At 40.8% G+C, this 17,622-nt stretch overlaps 2 protein-coding genes and 1 long non-coding RNA gene across 8 annotated transcripts in view; 2 read left to right on the top strand and 1 right to left on the bottom strand.

Moving 5' to 3' along the window:
- The window catches only part of thsd7ba (thrombospondin, type I, domain containing 7Ba), a 419,860-nt gene that overhangs the window by 156,002 nt on the left and 246,236 nt on the right, over nt 1–17,622 (bottom strand). For all 6 annotated transcript variants that reach the window (XM_079357145.1, XM_079357149.1, XM_079357150.1 and 3 more), the window contains 3 exons: nt 10,540–10,709; nt 8,628–8,786; nt 2,026–2,226 (listed from right to left, as the gene is read on the bottom strand). In XM_079357145.1, coding sequence (XP_079213271.1) covers nt 2,026–2,226; nt 8,628–8,786; nt 10,540–10,709 — 530 coding nt within the window. The remainder of the gene's footprint in view (nt 1–2,025; nt 2,227–8,627; nt 8,787–10,539; nt 10,710–17,622) is intronic.
- The window catches only part of LOC306832475, a 64,988-nt gene that overhangs the window by 43,020 nt on the left and 4,346 nt on the right, over nt 1–17,622 (top strand). The window contains exon 2 of the long non-coding RNA XR_013780235.1: nt 17,133–17,281. This is a non-coding gene — a long non-coding RNA (uncharacterized lncRNA). The remainder of the gene's footprint in view (nt 1–17,132; nt 17,282–17,622) is intronic.
- LOC306832912 (uncharacterized protein) lies at nt 6,092–7,661 on the top strand (the record flags this gene model as incomplete). The annotated part of the gene is made up of 3 exons (XM_079357932.1): nt 6,092–6,404; nt 6,499–6,971; nt 7,557–7,661. The coding sequence occupies 3 exons, from the start codon at nt 6,092–6,094 to the stop codon at nt 7,659–7,661; spliced, it is 891 nt and encodes a 296-aa protein (XP_079214058.1).

The following is a 17,622-nucleotide window of genomic DNA, read 5'->3' as shown; positions in this document are numbered from 1 at the left end:
TAGAGAGAAAAAAACAAACATCTTCTTCGTCTTTATTTTCCAGCGGACGGAGTTTGATCAGTCTGTATGTGAGTTTGACGCGCGTCATAAAGTCAACATTAGCCGTATAAATATGAGCTAAAAGCTCTTGTACAGTACAAACATGCCGGCGCCAGCAAGGAGAGCTACAGAGTTAATTATCGATACAGACTCTGATAATTCATTTTTTGACCTCCGTGTAACTGATCTGGATGAAGGCAGCAGCGGCGGAGGGTTTCAGGACCTACATTCAGAACTTCAGGACGTGGAAGAGGTAAGATATGATCACGTTATTTTTTGATTCACCGTGATAACATATGCATCTGATAATTCATGAGATAACGTGACGTCGATATGATACAAAGAGGCCGAAAAATACCGTTCCTCTCTTTGTGCACATCACACTGTTGAATAAAAAAGTTGTCATTCTCATTATTTACAAGTCGAACAGAGGAAGAGACAGAGGTCGGACCTGTGGATCTTATGGGCGTGGTGGAGGTCAAGTACCTGGTGACCAAGCAAGAGGGTCTGTAAACCAGCCAGGTTCAGGTCCTGGTCCAGGCAATCTGATGTGGAAAGAAATGAACTGGCAGCCAAAAGACTTTCCTTTTCACTGAGAATCCTGGACCTCTAAATGATGCTGCTGCTCTTGATCATATCATTCGTAAGCCTGACCTTGAAATGTACTGGTCTACAGATGACATTTTGGCCACCCCCTACTTCAACAAGGTCATGTCCCACAACCGGTTTGAAATCATATGAAGATTTCTACACTCCAATGATTATGAATCAAGGCCAGCAAATAGCACTGACAGGTTGTACAAAGTCCGCCCTGTCTTATATTACCTTATATCTAAATTCAGTCAAATGTATCAACCTAACACCAACATTTGCATTGATGAGGGTATGCTTCTGTGGCGTGGACGGTGAGCGTTCAGGGTGTACAATCCCTAAAAACCTGTCAAATATGGGTTCAAATCCTACATCCTTTGTGATTCTGACACAGGGTACTGTTACAACATGAAACCCTATTGCGGAGAAGGCACTTCCCTGGGAGACACAATTGTCTCTCTTCTTGATCAGGTTTTTGTTCAACTAATGTTTTATTATTGAAAATAATAATGATATATAAGTGTTTGTAAAAACAAAGTATTTCTGAGTGTATAAGAGAAGAAAAATGTATAATATAGTTTGTAAATGTTGTAGTGCTACACTATTCAAAGAAAATTTATAATTTTATGTAATCATTTTTATTTATTTTAGTTATTTATTTTAAAATATAACTGTAGTAGTCAAATGAAAGTAAAAAGAATCCAAATGTAAACTCAAAATCACATTTTTTTTCTTGAAAATAAGTGTGTTTTACAAAAGTGCTGTTTTCTCAGCTTTTTGTCCGGAATGTTGTTTTTTGTGAAAATGGCCGATATTCAAGTGCTGATAAAAAAATATTGAATGAAGTTTGAATAAAATAGTTTTTTGTATATGAAAGCAGAGGCTCTGATCTTTCTTTTGATGTATTCAATATTTACATATTCAAAGAACAAAATATTCTGTGAGTCTTGAAAGATTGGTGAAAATGGTGAAAAAGGCTGGCGCTGGCTGGCAACAATTCTAGAATTCTCTGGCGGGGAAAAGAGTTAAAGATCTGGTTGAATTACATTTCTAGATAGGTGTTGCTGTCACTAGTCAGAGCCTATTTATTGTTAAAACTGAGCCCATACTAAAACAAAACAAAGGAAAATGATCGATATCCATTATTCAAATCAGTGAAGCATATTATAAAGATATATTAATTTACTTTATTTGTTCATTGGTACAGGGGCAGAGCATCTTTGTTAGACAGAAAACATAATATTTTTGACATTTTTACGAGATTGTATTTTAAATAATAATAAGGTACCATAATCTCTAATGTGGAATATCAATTTTCTCAACAAATGCACTTATATAAGAAAGAGGACAGGATAATGCTTATCGCTTATTTGTGATGCAAATGTAGATCACTACCTTCAGCACTGACACAGGACACATTTCGGGCTACAGTTCCCGGACCACAGTAGTTTTTATTGGGAATGCATCTTGCTTCATCTTGGACCTTCCACAGGAAGCAGGCAGGATCCTCACAAGGGATGAACTCAACCAGATGAGGGCAGGCCTCTGGAGGACTGCTGGACTCCCACAAAACCTCCCTCCACCTCTTTTTGAAACCTGACAAAGGAAAGGAAGAAAGGGAAGAAACGAACAGTATATTAGAGAAGCACTTTCTTTCCTGTGCAATTGTGAACATGTCCCACACAAAGAATGCAGAACCAGTACCAGTTTATCAAAAATATAGTAATTATGAGTGAGCTAACATTTTGCCACTTACTAGTAAAGCAAAAATACAATAATATAATACAATACACTCGAAAGTTAAAAGTTAATCTGAAGACAGATAAAAGATGAGAATAAACAACATGAGTTGTTGACTGTTATTTGGTAATGTTGAGGTCCATCCAGAATGCCAGTTAACGTTCAGGCTGTGACCCTTTGGAGAACCATTACAAAAGACTCTTAATCCCAGCATGCCTTGCAGGTACTCCCAGAATGCTCTGCCACAGGTGTAAAGTTTGGGGTGGAAAAAAGTAATTGACCCCCGTTGTTCTTCCTCTTTCCACACGTCGACCTCAGGCGTCCGGAGGTAACCCTCTGCGTCCTGTTCCACAGCACGATCCTCTTTGTTTAAAAGTTTTGGCGTGTAGATAACCCGAGGCCCCGCAGCAGACCAGCGTTCTGCATTCCGAGCTAAGATCATCTACTTGAATTCATCTCCATAAAGAGTGTCCTATTTCTGCCGAATTAAAAAATTATTTAGAGACTATATAGTTAACGTCTCATTCCGTCCTGCAAAGACGGGACATCCACAGAGATCATGTCGCTCGACAGAGAACTGGTCTTGCTCGCCCTCTGGACCCACCGCCATCAACATTCAACTGCACGGAGACAGCTAAGACAGCTCCCTCAACGGACCTTCTTCCTCTCATCAACCACGGACAAATGGTTACAAGTGAGGTTTAGTTATCGGTCTGGGCAGTTAGCTTTAGACAGTGTGTTTAATAACTGAGTTATTATTGTGAAACTGAGATAATATTTGCTAGGTATTTGACTACTACGTCTTGGTTTTTCGGAGCGTGAAATCTCTTTTGTTTTCTTTATTTGGGCTGCTGTATCCCATGTGTTTCTCTGTGAACTCTAGCATTATAACTGAGTTGTAAAATTCATCATTGGAAAAACCTGTGTAGACACCGTCTTATATAAGAAACAATCTGTGCTCGAGTTGTGTGTGAGTTCCAGACTTTGATCCAGCTTCTTTAGACACACTTTTTTTTTTCTCCCATGACAAACACGCACACACCTTCCAGCAGACGCTTGTTTGTTTCCTGTAGTTTAGTTTATAATAGTTAGGCAGATAACCATAACAATCGTGCATTTTGTGTTAAAAGCATGGAATTTGGTAGACTTATAGCCAAAGGCATTCTGAAAATAATTGGATATGGAGCCATCTATAATTTTCAATATGGCGGCCATGGCAGCCATTTTTCAAAATGGCCATCTCTCATTAGTGTTTTCTTATGTGTGATGGATTCAAACAAGATTTTGATGATAAATTTGTTCTATTAATCATTCCATTATGAATTTACTTTTGCATGCACCCCATCACCCCCGATTCGGAAAAATTCAAGGTGCCTGCCATTTTTTTTACTATTCTGTTATTTGGACTAGTCAGCTACTGATGACCTTGATGTGAGATATCACATCAAATAAGGATATTAAATTTGATTGGATACTTCCATCTACCTCACAGTTCAATATGAATAGTGTTTCTATTTCAAGTAATAGAGTGGTTGTCAAAACACAGCCAGGGCATACTGGTGACACCACTGCTGTGAAATACAGCATGGGGTTCAGTATTAGCTAAATACACTCTGCCTTTTAATGCCATGGATTCTGTCATTAGCCCCACATCCTATTAATATTGTAGTTTGCAAATAGATGTTGTTAGATGGCTGCATCTGAATAGACAGGATGTGTTAGCGTGGGAAATCCAAGCCAAGGGTAACAGGGCTTTATATTATTATGGATATAGTTACCTGGAAGGTATACAGATCGCACAGGAATTAAATGGCACTGGAAGAACGATTGGGCTAGGTGTAGGTCAATTTTTACAACACAACCTAGTTGTATCCCATACATTTATGTGTTTCCTGTAGCTTAAGGTGATAAAAGGGTAACCCCTTGGCCTTTTCTACAGAAGTGTTTTTGAAAATGGCTTCCATCTTGAATTTTTCCAAATTGGGGGTGATGGGGCGCATGCAAAAGTAAGTCCATAATGATGTGATTTAACAACTTTTACCACAATTTACATTTAGCCATCACACATCAGAAAACAGTTATGTGCTGCCCCTATGGCATTCGTTTTTAGACGTAACTTTCGTGAGACAACTTTTATTTGTTATATGATGAGGTCATTTCCTGTTGGGCCTCATATCAGACCTGCAGCAGGCTCTGTAGTGAATCCGCTGCCATCCACTGCAAATCATTGAACAGGCAATGCAGTGAGTTATGTTGATGTTGCACGAGAACACGACAAGTTAGGAGAGGCGGCCATTTTGAAAAATGGTTGCCATAGCTTCCATATTGAAAATTAAAAATGGCTCCATATCCCAGTCCGTCCAGGATTTCACTGACTTTTTTGGGGATTGCTGTGGCCTAAAATGCCTGATTTCGTGGCAGCTTTTCCAAAATAAATGCAATGCATGTTGCAATGTTTTTTACAATTAAATTTGCCAGGAAGCAAAAATTGCAAAATAGTTGTGATTCTTTTTTCAATTACTTTCTTGCACACTTCTTTGCAGAAAAATTGCGGTGATTGGACAAAATTGCAAGGTCACTCAGAAATCGCGGGGATTGGTTGAATTTGTGTGAATTGTTTTGATCGCAACATCGCGACTTCCTGGAGGGACTGATATCCAATTATTTTCAGAATACCTTTGGCTATAAGTGTACCAAATGTCATGCTTTTATCACAAAGTGCACGACTCCCTCATATATTTTAGCTAAGCGACTCCACTACTCTGCCTTCTCGCACGTGAGTCGATTTCTATGCTTATCCATCAAGTGTCCAGCAATGGAAAACAGACGCTCTCTGTCGATGTTGGTGCAAGGCGCTGAAAGATATTTTCGAGCAAGCTGGAACAGGCACTTGAAACAGGACTGGTTGCTCCTCCAGTATTCTAGCAGAGACCAGCTCAGGTGAAGCATGGGCTCTGACTTGAGCTTATTGTGTTTCTTATACATTATAAGAAACACAACAGGAGAAGAAAATGTAATTGTATAGATGGGCAGTGGATGATGCGTACATTGTATACATGAAACATTTCTAATAAAAAGGATACTTATGTCTGCATCTACTCTTGTGTTTTCCTGGTGTGCAGTAGTGTCATTGTTTTCCTCAAACATTCCCATCAAACAGTTGTTGTTCCCGTCTGCCCTGCTCCTCTTTGCTGGTGGGTCATCTAGATGGGGACCCAGTTGCTGTGCAACTTTTCTTGCAGCATTTCTGTAAGCAAGGTTGAAGTAGCAGTTCTTCGCTACCTCGGGTCGAGTAGTGTTGCAAGATAATACAGAGGTTGCGATGTGACCAAAACGTGTTTGGATTGCATTCATTCTTTGAGGTTTTCACTCTGTGGTCTGCTTTAGCAGGCATATTATGGCTTGGACAGAGATCACATCTACAGCGGTGGCTGTAGCTGTAGCTTTGTTAATATTTCTGGTCAGCTGTTCAGACGGGTCGAGGAGCATCAGCATGTTTTCAACCAGGGTCCATTGGTGGGCGCTGAGTGTTGCTGGTAATTTGCATTCTACGGCGTTCGCTGCGATAGCTTGCTTCTGCGCCACCAGGCTCTTGAGCATGTGGCACATGCTGTTCCATCAGGTGGCAACATCTTGTTGGAGTCTTGTTTTGGGTATTTGCAGTCGTTCCTCTAACTTTTCTAAGTCGGTGGATGTGACTTGGGAGTGCTTAAAGTGTCCAATGATTTTTGAGCAGGAACGGGAGAGAGTTCAGGTGAGCGGCCCGGAGGCCGAGCAGGCACGGGAGAGAGTTCAGGTGAGCGGCCCGGAGGCCGAGCAGGCACGGGAGAGAGTTCAGGTGGGCGGCCCGGAGGCCGGGCAGGCACGGGAGAGAGTTCTGGGGGGCGGCCCGGAGACCGAGCAGGAACGGGAGAGAGTTCTGGGGGGCGGCCCGGAGACCGAGCAGGAACAGGAGAGAGTTCAGATGGGCAGCCAGGTGGCCGACCAGACCTGGCAGACAGTTCAGGTATCGACTGGGCCGCCGAGGAAACGTCGTTGGACGTCGGCCGGACTGCCGAGGGGAACCTCAGGCGTCGGCCGGATCACAGAGGGAATGTCGTCGGACGTTGACCAGACCGCCGAGGGAAGCTCAGGCGTCGGCCAGATCACAGAGGGTACATAGTCGGGTGTCAGGCGGACTGCCGAGGGAAGCTCAGGCGTCAGCCGGACCGCAGAGGAGACGTCGTCGGGTGTCGGCCGGACCGCAGAGGAGACGTCGTCGGGTGTCGGCCAAACCGCTGAGACAACGTCATCAGTTGTCGGCCGGACCAGCGAGGAGACGTCGTCGGGCGTCGGCCGGACCAGCGAGGAGACATCGTCGGGCGTCGGCCCGTATGCCGAGGGAACCTCAACATGATGACGACGGCGTTCAGCAGGCAGGGGAACAGGAAGCTGACAACGCTCTGCCGAAGCTGGTGGCAGACGGCGTTCTGCGGGCACGGGGACAGGAAACGGACAGCGCTCTGCTGGAACAGGGACAGGAAGCAGACAACGCTCTGCCGAGACTGGTGGCAGACGGCGTTTTGCAGGAACAGGAAGCAGGCAGCACTTTGCCGGAACGGGTACAGGAAGCAGACGACGCTCTGCCGGAACAGGTACAGGAAGCAGACGGCGCTCTGCCGGAACGGGGACAGGAGGCAGACAGCACTCTGCTGGAACAGGTACAGGTAGCAGACAGCGCTCTGCCGGAACGGTGACAGGAAGCAGACGGCGCTCTGCCGGAACAGGGACAGGCAGCAGACGGCGCTCAGCCGGAACAGGGACAGGCAGCAGACGGTGCTCAGCCAGAACAGGGACAGGAAGCAGACGGCGCTCTGCCGGAACGGGGACAGGAGGCAGACGGCGCTCCGCCGGAACGGGGACAGGAGGCAGACAGCGCTCTGCCGGAACGGGGACAGGAGGCAGACAGCGCTCTGCTGGAACAGGGACAGGAAGCAGACGGCGCTCTGCCGGAACGGGGACAGGAGGCAGACAGCGCTCTGCTGGAACAGGGACAGGTAGCAGACAGCACTCTGCTGGAACAGGGACAGGAAGCAGATGGCGCTCTGCCGGAACGGGGACAGGAGGCAGACAGCGCTCTGCCGGAACGGGTACAGGAAGCAGAGGCTCTGAGGCACCATGAGGCCGAAGCCTGGACTGAGGTTTAGGCTGCTGTGGGTCTGGGAAGCACAAGGGCAGAGTCACTGGAATGCTGGGCGACCGGGAACCATGGCGTCCACTTCTCCTCTTCTGGCCCCCACGAGTGCCAGTAAAAATGGCCAGGCGGGTGCCATCAAATGGAGAACGCTCAGACTCAAAAGTACTCCGTATCGAGAGCAACATGTTTTGAAAATAACGAATTTTTGAAAACAGTCCATGGAATCTAAATCTTCCGCTGGGTCCATGATTGGTCGGTTCATTCTGTCACGGTGAAGCAGGCAGGAAACAGGAGAGGAGGACCCAATTGCAGAAAATAACTAAAGATTTATTTAACAAAAATATAAAACAAAAACTTACTTAGCAAAACCAAAATCCAAAAACCAAGACGGAGAAAACACAGGGAGCAGGGATAAGCAACAACCAGAGATGACGACACACGAAAGACACTGACAATGACATGACAATACAATGAACCGACAAGAAACTCAGGCAAACACAGAGACTAAATAGACAAGGGGTAATCAGACACAGGTGAGACTAACGAGACAGGTGAGGAACATCAGGGTAATCACAAAGGCGGGAAACACAAGGAACAAAAGGACACAAGACCAGAACACTGAGGACATGTACAAAGTACAACTTGACACCGACACCACCAAAACTAGATATACAAAATAAAACAGGAAACACTAAAGACTAGACTTAAAACACAAGACAGGAAATAAACTAACAGGCAACATAGAAGAACACAAGAATACAGGGAAACATACTAAGGACTAAAGAAACACACTAGGAACATACATACACAGAACACGAGGGAAATAATGAAAACTAAAACAGGATTAAATACCGAACAAAACCAAACCATGACATGTATTGTATTATGTGGTTTTGAACATGAGTTAATTTCAAATTTAACATGATTTAAAGTTATTCTAAGGGATTAAAACACAAATAATGAAACCCTAGACCTATGAACTAAATTAAAAAACTTAGTACTAAAAATGTTGTTTTTTTCATTGAAGATCTTTCGAAAGCAAACATATTTCAACTCATATCTACAATTTTGTCCATCATACCTTTCTTCCCCTGTGCTTCTTTGCAGATGTCATAAACGCAGGGACCCCAAGGAGACCACTGAGAGAGTGGGCACAGTTGCTGGCAAGGGATAGAACAATTCTGGACAGCTGAGGGGGGCTCCTCACCAGCGCACAGCCTTGCATTCACAGGCCTGGAAACTGAACAAACAAAAGGCAAGGGTACACTGGGCTTTTTTTCTACAGGAACTTAACATTGAGATGCTAAGACAAACAAGATAAGACCCACTTCACTGCTCGACTTTTTGCCTTCCATACATTTATTTATATTTTTTTGAATTTTGTAAGTATCTCCTTCATAAGAAATCACAGAATAATATTGCTTTTTACATAACCACACCCAGAAGCTCATTAAATTGCACGTATACAGCCATAAACGTTTACAATGGCTTGATTTTTTTTCTTGTTCGTCTTGACTGACTCCTTAATCTTTGTCCCCCAAGTTCAGTGATCTAGAGGACTGACCTCATTGCTGTTATAATCAACAAACTTATTCACTGTAAAAAATAATGTCATAGTACAAGCGGTAAATGGGCATCCCAAAGTAACTGCCCCCACTCCCCCCAATGTATTTCATTTGTTTATATACTGTATAATGTTAATACTGTATGTATACAAGTACATTATCTGCAAGTCTATTCTAGGTCTATAGACCCAGACCCAGAAAAGGTCTACACTAGGGGAACTTCTAGAAATATAGATACCATTACCCAGGGTAGAACATTGTACAACCATGTTTTTTCTTAATTTTAACTTGTCTTGTTCAGGAAATGGATGCTGTATAAAATGATTTTACTCCAAAAATTATTTTATCTCTTTTCTTTTTTAATCTTACCAAAATACAAAAATGGTTGCAATTAGGCCCTCTCCAAGGACATATAGCTCAGAATGTCACCAAATATGGACTGGACGCACAGGCAGTTATTTATTACAAGTAAGCACACTTTTCATAAATACTATTTTCATTTTTCTGAATTATTAACTCTTTAATATAAAAATATTAGGGTGAAAACTGAAACAAAAATAGCTAAAGGTTTAAATATCAAAGTCTGTCATTTTTAAAGTAAGGACTCATGTCATCAAAATATGTATTGTTTTATCTTCAGACTGTTATCTTAACATAAAAGTAAGTGATTTGATTTTTCAATTGTCCACCAGCCCCCAACAGGTAACTATTGGAGCCAAGGTTTGAGGGAAACTTGATAAATCCATAAATCCGGCCGTAATCTGTGTGAAGATTAGACATAATAAACGAGATACAGTAGAATGTAATTGTCCTTACTTTTCAAATGACACACTTTAATATACATACATTCTGATTTATTTGTGTGTTTAATCTTTAATATTTAACATTGAAAATAGTATTGCTGAAAACTGTGATTTCTGGAAATAAATAGCTATCTGTGTACATCGAGTCCATATTTTTTGATCTTGAAGAAACACATGAGCTGTCTTTTTTACATGAATTGTCCTCTTTGGAGAAGCCCTAGTTTTTCTGCACTATTTCGGTTTTTGAAAAGTTGAAAAAACAAACAATAAGGTAATTTTGTAAAAATGTTTTTATACAACCATCCAATTCCAAGACATGCTAAATTTACGAAAAAACAACATGGTAATGCTTTGTTCTAATTGTGAAAATTGCTATCAGTCTAATTTCAAAATTATTTGGGCTTTGCTAGTTTTCATGTGTGTATAAAATTCCAGGCTGTTCATGGCATTAGCTACATCATAGACAATTCGAGCCTTTGAAGAGTTAACAAAGCCAACATATTTGTCCGTTGCTCACTCTCACTTAAATAACGTTTTCACTCAGCCTTTAATACAACTATTTTCAATTTAGTGTGCATCTCATAAGTCTATTACTCTTGAAAAACTTTGATGGAGTTATTCTTACCCTCCTTCCTGTTAAGTGCAGCTGAGTCATCAGAGACTTGAACACAGTATGTCCTCCTGCTCTGGATACCCCCTCCACATAGAATACTGATGTTATCCAGTCGGCGGTCCCACTGACTCAATAAGGGGAGAATGTGACATTCCCCCCAGTTAGTGGTCTTCCACAGAAACCTGAGAGTGGACCCAGATATGCAAAAACATGTGCAAAAGCAGTCATTGTTGTGTATGAGATAAACTGGAGTTTCATTTTAGTGTTTTATCAGAAACAAACTTACAACAATTCAGAAGTCTTTGAAACAAAAGTTCACTTTTCAACAGACTACATTATATTTATACAAACAGCATTTATTTTAGAAAGTCACAGCAAAAGATGAATTACAATAGCAGTCTCTGGCAAGAGCCTCAAAGTATTTCAGGAGGAAGGATCCGTGATATGATTTCAAAACGTATAAAAACATGTAGTGCTAACGGCAAAATTTATGCAGGAGTCTTCCACCAGCCTGCAGTAAGCTATCACATTTTTAATTCTACAATTATTTTTCACCAGTCTTATACATCCTTTGCTTTGAGGCATTCCATTCCAAACAAGACAGTAGAGCAAAAACCTTTACCGGAAGGGAAATTACTCTATATTCACTTCTTTATGGAGCTAGAACAGTCTCATAATGAATAAATGCACACAGAAATAAATAAATGCACGAAAAAGGACTCACAAATGTATTTGGGAATTGTATATAAATGTGACTCGATACACAAATGGATTTTCAATGCACACACAAATTTAAAAAAAATTAACCTATAAAAATATATAAATATATATAATTTGTGAACACATCATGATGATTCACAAATGTACAAATCGAAAATAAATTTTTGAAAGTTGTTACATTTATATATGAATTGTCAAACGCGCATTTGTCCCAGTGCTTTTAATTTGTAAACCTCCCTGCATTTGCATGTGGAAGTTTGAGACTGATCTAATGCGGGGGGAGGCTGTGGCTCAGTTGGTAGAGTCGTCGCCCCTCAATCGGAAGGTTGAGGGTTCGATCCCCAGCTCCTGTGAGCAACATGTCCGATGTGTCCTTGGGCAAGACATTGCGTTTGGGGCGTATGAATGTGGTGTGAATGGATAGATACTGGATGGGCCACATATCCAGCTGGTGTAAAAGCGCTTTGAGTAGTCGGAAGACTAGAAAAGCGCTATACAAGCTCAAGTACATTTACAATGCGACTCCGATCCACAAATGTGTTTTTTCTAAAAGGGGGGGCGTCTGCAACCTCAGTGGCAGCGGGGAGGCACTCGTGAGTGGCTGTAAAGGAGTGAGACGTCTGATTGGCTGCAGACACCCCCAGACAAATGCGCATTTGACAATTCATATGTAAATGTAACAACTTCCAAATACGTATTTTTGATTTGTACATTTGTGAATCATCACAAATGTGTTTACAAATCTTTTTTTATGTTAATTTTTTTGGTATTTACTGGATTGAAAAACATATGTGTACATTGAAGATAGATAGATAGATAGATAGATAGATAGATAGATAGATAGATAGATAGATAGATAGATAGATAGATAGATAGATAGATAGATAGATAGATAGATAGATAGATAGATAGATAGATAGATAGATAGATAGATAGATAGATAGATAGATAGATAGATAGATAGATAGATAGATAGATAGATAGATAGATAGATAGATAGATAGATAGACAATAATCCCCCAAACAAGATTTAGCAGCCCCTATGTGAACAAAATGCATTTGCGTATCGAGTCACATTTATATACAACTCCCAAATACATTTGTGAGTCCATTTATTCATTATGAGACTGCTCTGGCTCCATACTTCTTATCTTACTGCGTATAATATTAGGCAAAGTATGACAAAGCGTTAAACAGTCCTGAAACAACAAGGTTCAGTCAAACAATATAGCACATCCTGTAGTCAGGGTATATTGGAAACATCTGGGAATAAATTCCTTACCAAGTAATTTCTTCATGTCTGATAACTTGTATGAAAAGATCTAAATCCAACTAATGTAGGAAAATGTGTGAAAGCTGCTCAAAGTTGGGATAACCACTACCCAGAATGTTTTGGTGAAAATTTGAAAATGTTAACCACTGCTTTAGGTAGCTTGTGAGGGGTGAATTTTTTTTTTCAGGTTTCTGAATCCATAGAAAGCATTTGTTTAGCATAAAATCCCCTCCTTGGAGGAAAAAATAGCCACACCCACTTATACATGTACCTTTAAAAGTAGCATTATTTTTTGATTTCAATATCTCAGATCCTACCAGTGTTGCCAAGTCTGCTTGTTATAAGCGACTTTGCAAGACTTTGCAACTTGCAATTATCTTCAGTCACGGGTTCTGTTTTTTGGGCTTCTTTTTTAAAGTATAGTTGCTTATTTGGGCTTGCTTTGCTTCCTCTATGAACTCCTATTGATTCTCTCCCTGCTCTCCACAATAAAGCGAAAGACAAACATGACATTTAGTTTGTCCTTCTCCAGGATCTATCTAATGTCAACAACATTGTTTCCTTGGTTACCATGCATGCCCAATCCGGAACACATGCCCAACTACACCTGACAGAGCAACAGAGTGACAACGCCCAGCAATAAGTGTGAAAATATGGTACAAAATATAATACAGAGTGGGAGAAAGACAAACCAGATGGGTTAATTTTGAACCAGACTTAGCAAGAACTCAAATCTAGCAAGATTTAAAGTCAAAATTTGTGTACAATTAACAAACAGTAAATATAATTTGATTGACAACAATAGCCTACAGGTAGCTGTCCAGTCATGCCAATCTGACAAAATAAAAATGTAACATGTAAGAAATCAACAGTAATACATGGCTGTACAATTTTAATATATGAATTTGATCTTAATGTGTTAACCCATGAGGCACCTTAGGGAATAAATGTGTAAATTTTATGTATTTTTCATTTTTGAGTCTCAATATATCAGTCAATTTTAATGCTAACTGTATGTAACTTGGCCAAGATGTTTTATACTTGAACTGAATCATCATCATATATATTTTAGTAGTGCGGTCAGGTCCTCTGAGGTCCTGGTTAATGAAGTTGATACAGTGCTGATTAAATGTGTGGCGGACTTTTAATTATATATTTTTTTAACTTTAAAAATTGTCATAGTGAAAGTTACTTACTGAAAACGGGTTAAAACATGCGCGCGTATGAAACAGCGGCCGGTAAGTAAGTTTTATATTTAATGAAATAAAATGTACTTTCTGATTAAATTCATCACTATATTCTAAATGATACTCTTAATAGCAGTGTTTGTAATTTTTTCCAGATACACATTTGAAGATTTTGGTTAAAAAATACATACTTTGGTCCATCTTGTTTTACATAGAACGTGTAAAAACTTTGGCCAGTGTCTGCAACAAGGTAGTGATTAGGTAAACCAATCATGACTCCTAGTATTCCTGTTCGTTCTCTACCCCATAGATGTGTGAGCCCACACTCTAGGCATGACCTGAGCTGGCTTTTGAGGGAACACAGAGGGGAGGGGGTGTGTACAGATGGAGCACTGAGGGAATAATAGACTGACTGCCAGTTTTCGAAAAATTAAAACAAATTAACAACCCTTTAACAACCAAAACGAAAGCTTTTGAATTCGATCTCCAGGGTGGAGCGAAACTGATAGGGGGGGCGTATTGCAGCCATGTGAATGAAACGGAGCGACTCTCTTCGCTTTGTATATGTACGCCGAAAGAGCATCGAACGGCAAATTGTTCAACCTTTACCCAAGCGCAGTGCGACCATACTGTTGGGGTTTTCAGGGGCGAATACCTGACCAATGATTAGATTGGGTTTTATGATGTAAAATTTTTTTGTCAAATTAAATTTAATAATTAAGTTTACTTAATTATTAATATAAATCAATAATTATTATTAAACTGAGTTTAATAAACCTCGGAGCACCACCCTGTAAACAGGGAACAACCAAAATATTACATTATCAGTCTCAAATTGATTAATTAAATACCACTATCATTAATTAATTAATAATCTGTATTTAATTGAAGGTGTGAAATCCGAACACAAAGCCCTTTCACCCAGCCTAAGTCACAATGCAAATACACAGTAATCACAAACAATTGCTCTTTAAATTATAACAGAATTTATTTGAATTTCCCTCGGGATCAATAAAGTATCTATCTATCTATCTATCTATCTATCTATCTATCTATCTATCTATCTATCTATCTATCTATCTATCTATCTATCTATCTATCTATCTATCTATCTATCTATCTATCTATCTATCTATCTATCTATCTATCTAACAAAGAAACATCAAGTTAATCAATGAAACTCAATCAAACAAACAACTATTATAAACTAAACTACAGGTAACAAACATAAACAAACCAGCGTGGCACGTGTGTGTGTGCGTGTTTCTGTGAGTGAGAGAGAGAGAGGGAGAGATCAAAATGGCGCACGTGATGGCGGACACTGAACACAGGTCTCCCAACCTGGTCTATTGTCTAGAGACGGAGTCAAACTCTGTCTCTGCCTGATTTATGTTTCTGCAGCGTCTGGAAAGCCACAGATTTCTAAGTGTGTGTGTGTCTGCCGAAAGGTGCGTGTGTGCGTAAAGGGAGCGAGCGAGAGAGAAAAGAGCGCACCTCGAAAGCTCAATCTCAGCCTGGAACTCACGCACAACTCAGAGCATAGTTAACTTGACTACCAGAAGCCAGTGGCCGGATTTGTATCAGACGGCGTTCACACTAGTCTTTCTGATAATGAGTCTATTACCCGGTTATGACGCAAGAGTTCACAGAGAAACACACAGGACGCAGCGGCCCAAATAAAGAAAACAAAAGAGGTTTTACTCTGGTAAAACCGAAGACTCAGTGGTCAAACACCAAGCAAATATTATCACAGTTTCACAAAAATAACTCAGTTATTAAACACACTCTCTATATCTAACTGCCCAGACCTAGCTAAGCCTCACTTGTAACCATTTTGTCCACGGTTGATGAAAGAAGCAGCAACAAAAGGGTCCTTCGCTGAGACGGTCTCTGGTCCTTCGCTGAGACGGTCTCTAGCTGTCTCCCTGCAGTTGTATGGTGATGGCGGCGCGTCCAAGGGGTTGAGCAGGGCCGTGGTGTCCTCCGTCGAGCGAGGTGATCTCCGTGGATGTCCTTTCTTTACAGGACGGAACGAGACGTAATCCTTACGATCTCTCTCAATACTGTTTTAATACGGAAGAAAGACCGTGTAGACGGTCTGTACTTCGAATCCGGAGTGGGGTCGTTTCGATGCGTTTCTGTCACAGCGTCTCCGTGTAAACGGGGCCTTACCAACATTACACTCTGCGGCAAACAGTCGCCTTTGCTAATTGTCAGAGCTCAGATGTTTGTGCAGTAGTTAGTGTGCACATCCCATATATGAAGGCTATAGTCCTCAAGGCATCAGCCCAGGTTCAAAGCCAGCCTGAGGCTCCATGTTTATCCCCACACTCTCTCTCTCTGATTTCCATGTCTATCCACTATGCTTTATCTCAAATAAAGTCCCAAAGAAAACAAAAAAGACTCATGTTGAAGCAAGTTTTTTTTTTTTTTTTTTTTTTTTAATGGGGGGGGGGGTTATTTTGGGCACCTCATCCTGGCTATGGTCTATAAAGCCCCATTTCCATCGAGCGGTTCAATTCGGTTCATCTCGGTATGGCACACATTTTGTGGCATTTCCATAGACTAGACTTTCGATCCGACCCTAGAAGGCGGAGCTAAATGGTGCAGTCTTTTTATTGGTCTAAAACATCGTCACTTCCCGTGTGGCAGCGGTGTGTTTAAACCATAAAAGTTGAAAATAAGTCTGGTGGAAGTCTGTGTATTTCGATATAAAACGGAGCTAATGCACAAAAATGGTTAAAACAACACACCAACACACTGGGGCGACAAGGGCAGATATCTCACTTCAGTATCATGGGGGACAACTAACAGGATTTTTTTTAAAGAGCAATTCCTGAGGGAGACACCAAAGCTGCCTTAAAAAGTACTGTTTTATCAAGAGATGAAGAACACACTTGTTATAAATGTATACTATAAAGAGGACCTGCTAATTTATACATTGCTTGCCTACAACAACTGTCAGCTGTTTCATCAAACTTAGAGATGTAAAACATATAAGGGTGCATGTACACACCAGGAAAGTCCTTTAGTTTGCTTTTGTAATGGACCAAATACAATATTTCTTTTTTGGTTGACTGCGTCGTTCGTTTTCAAATTGCACTTTTGATAGAATAATAGGCCTCTTTCTGCTGCTTATATTCAATGTGTTCACTGCAATAAAGTGTTGTTGAATAAATCTGATAAGGTTTCATCACCCGATCCAAAGGAATGGTTTGATATCCACAGTATGAATAATTTTTGCTTATGTTAATATCATACCAGTTATTTTATCATGTTTTATTCTAGGTTTGTGTGTGTTAATAAAATTGTCTTACTTTTCAGCAAATAAAGGTGTTTTGTGTGAAGAGGGCTTGCAAGAGTGAGTGCACATTCCAGAATGTGTTTGGCCTTTCAAAGTGAATCACTCACCAACTCAAACATAGGTTTAGTTTAAAGCCCTGAACAGTTAGTCACTCACCCACTTTTATATAGGTTGAGTGAGCCTTGATTCTTAATCACCTAAATGGTCTTCTCCTTAAAAATAATTGGTTACTAGACTAGATGTCAGGTTGTGATAAGAAACAGGTAGGAAGTGTCTTCCCCTACAGAAGGACAAAGGATCCGGGAGTTTGATGCACCAATGAGAGAACCAAACATCAAGAGACGCATCTGGAAAGATGTCCCAATTGGAGGAAGGAAACCGCACATTCTCGAATGCATTATTTGGTTAGATATTCTCTGTCTAGTGTATAAAAGGGTTCAGGGAAAGATAGTCGGGGCTCAGACTTCGCGAACTGACCAGGTATCTGTCTGTTGTCAGGGACACGTAGTGTTGAACCCAGAGACTCTGTAACTTGTATTCTTGATTCATAAATAAACTCTGTTAACCTGAAAGAAACATTCAGAGTCTCAGATGTCTGTCCCCTCCACAGC

Source organism: Symphodus melops, assembly GCF_947650265.1.
Source record: "Symphodus melops genome assembly, chromosome: 12".
In the NCBI taxonomy this organism is placed as follows: Eukaryota; Metazoa; Chordata; class Actinopteri; order Labriformes; family Labridae; genus Symphodus; species Symphodus melops.
This window is presented reverse-complemented; position numbering and strand designations above follow the sequence as displayed.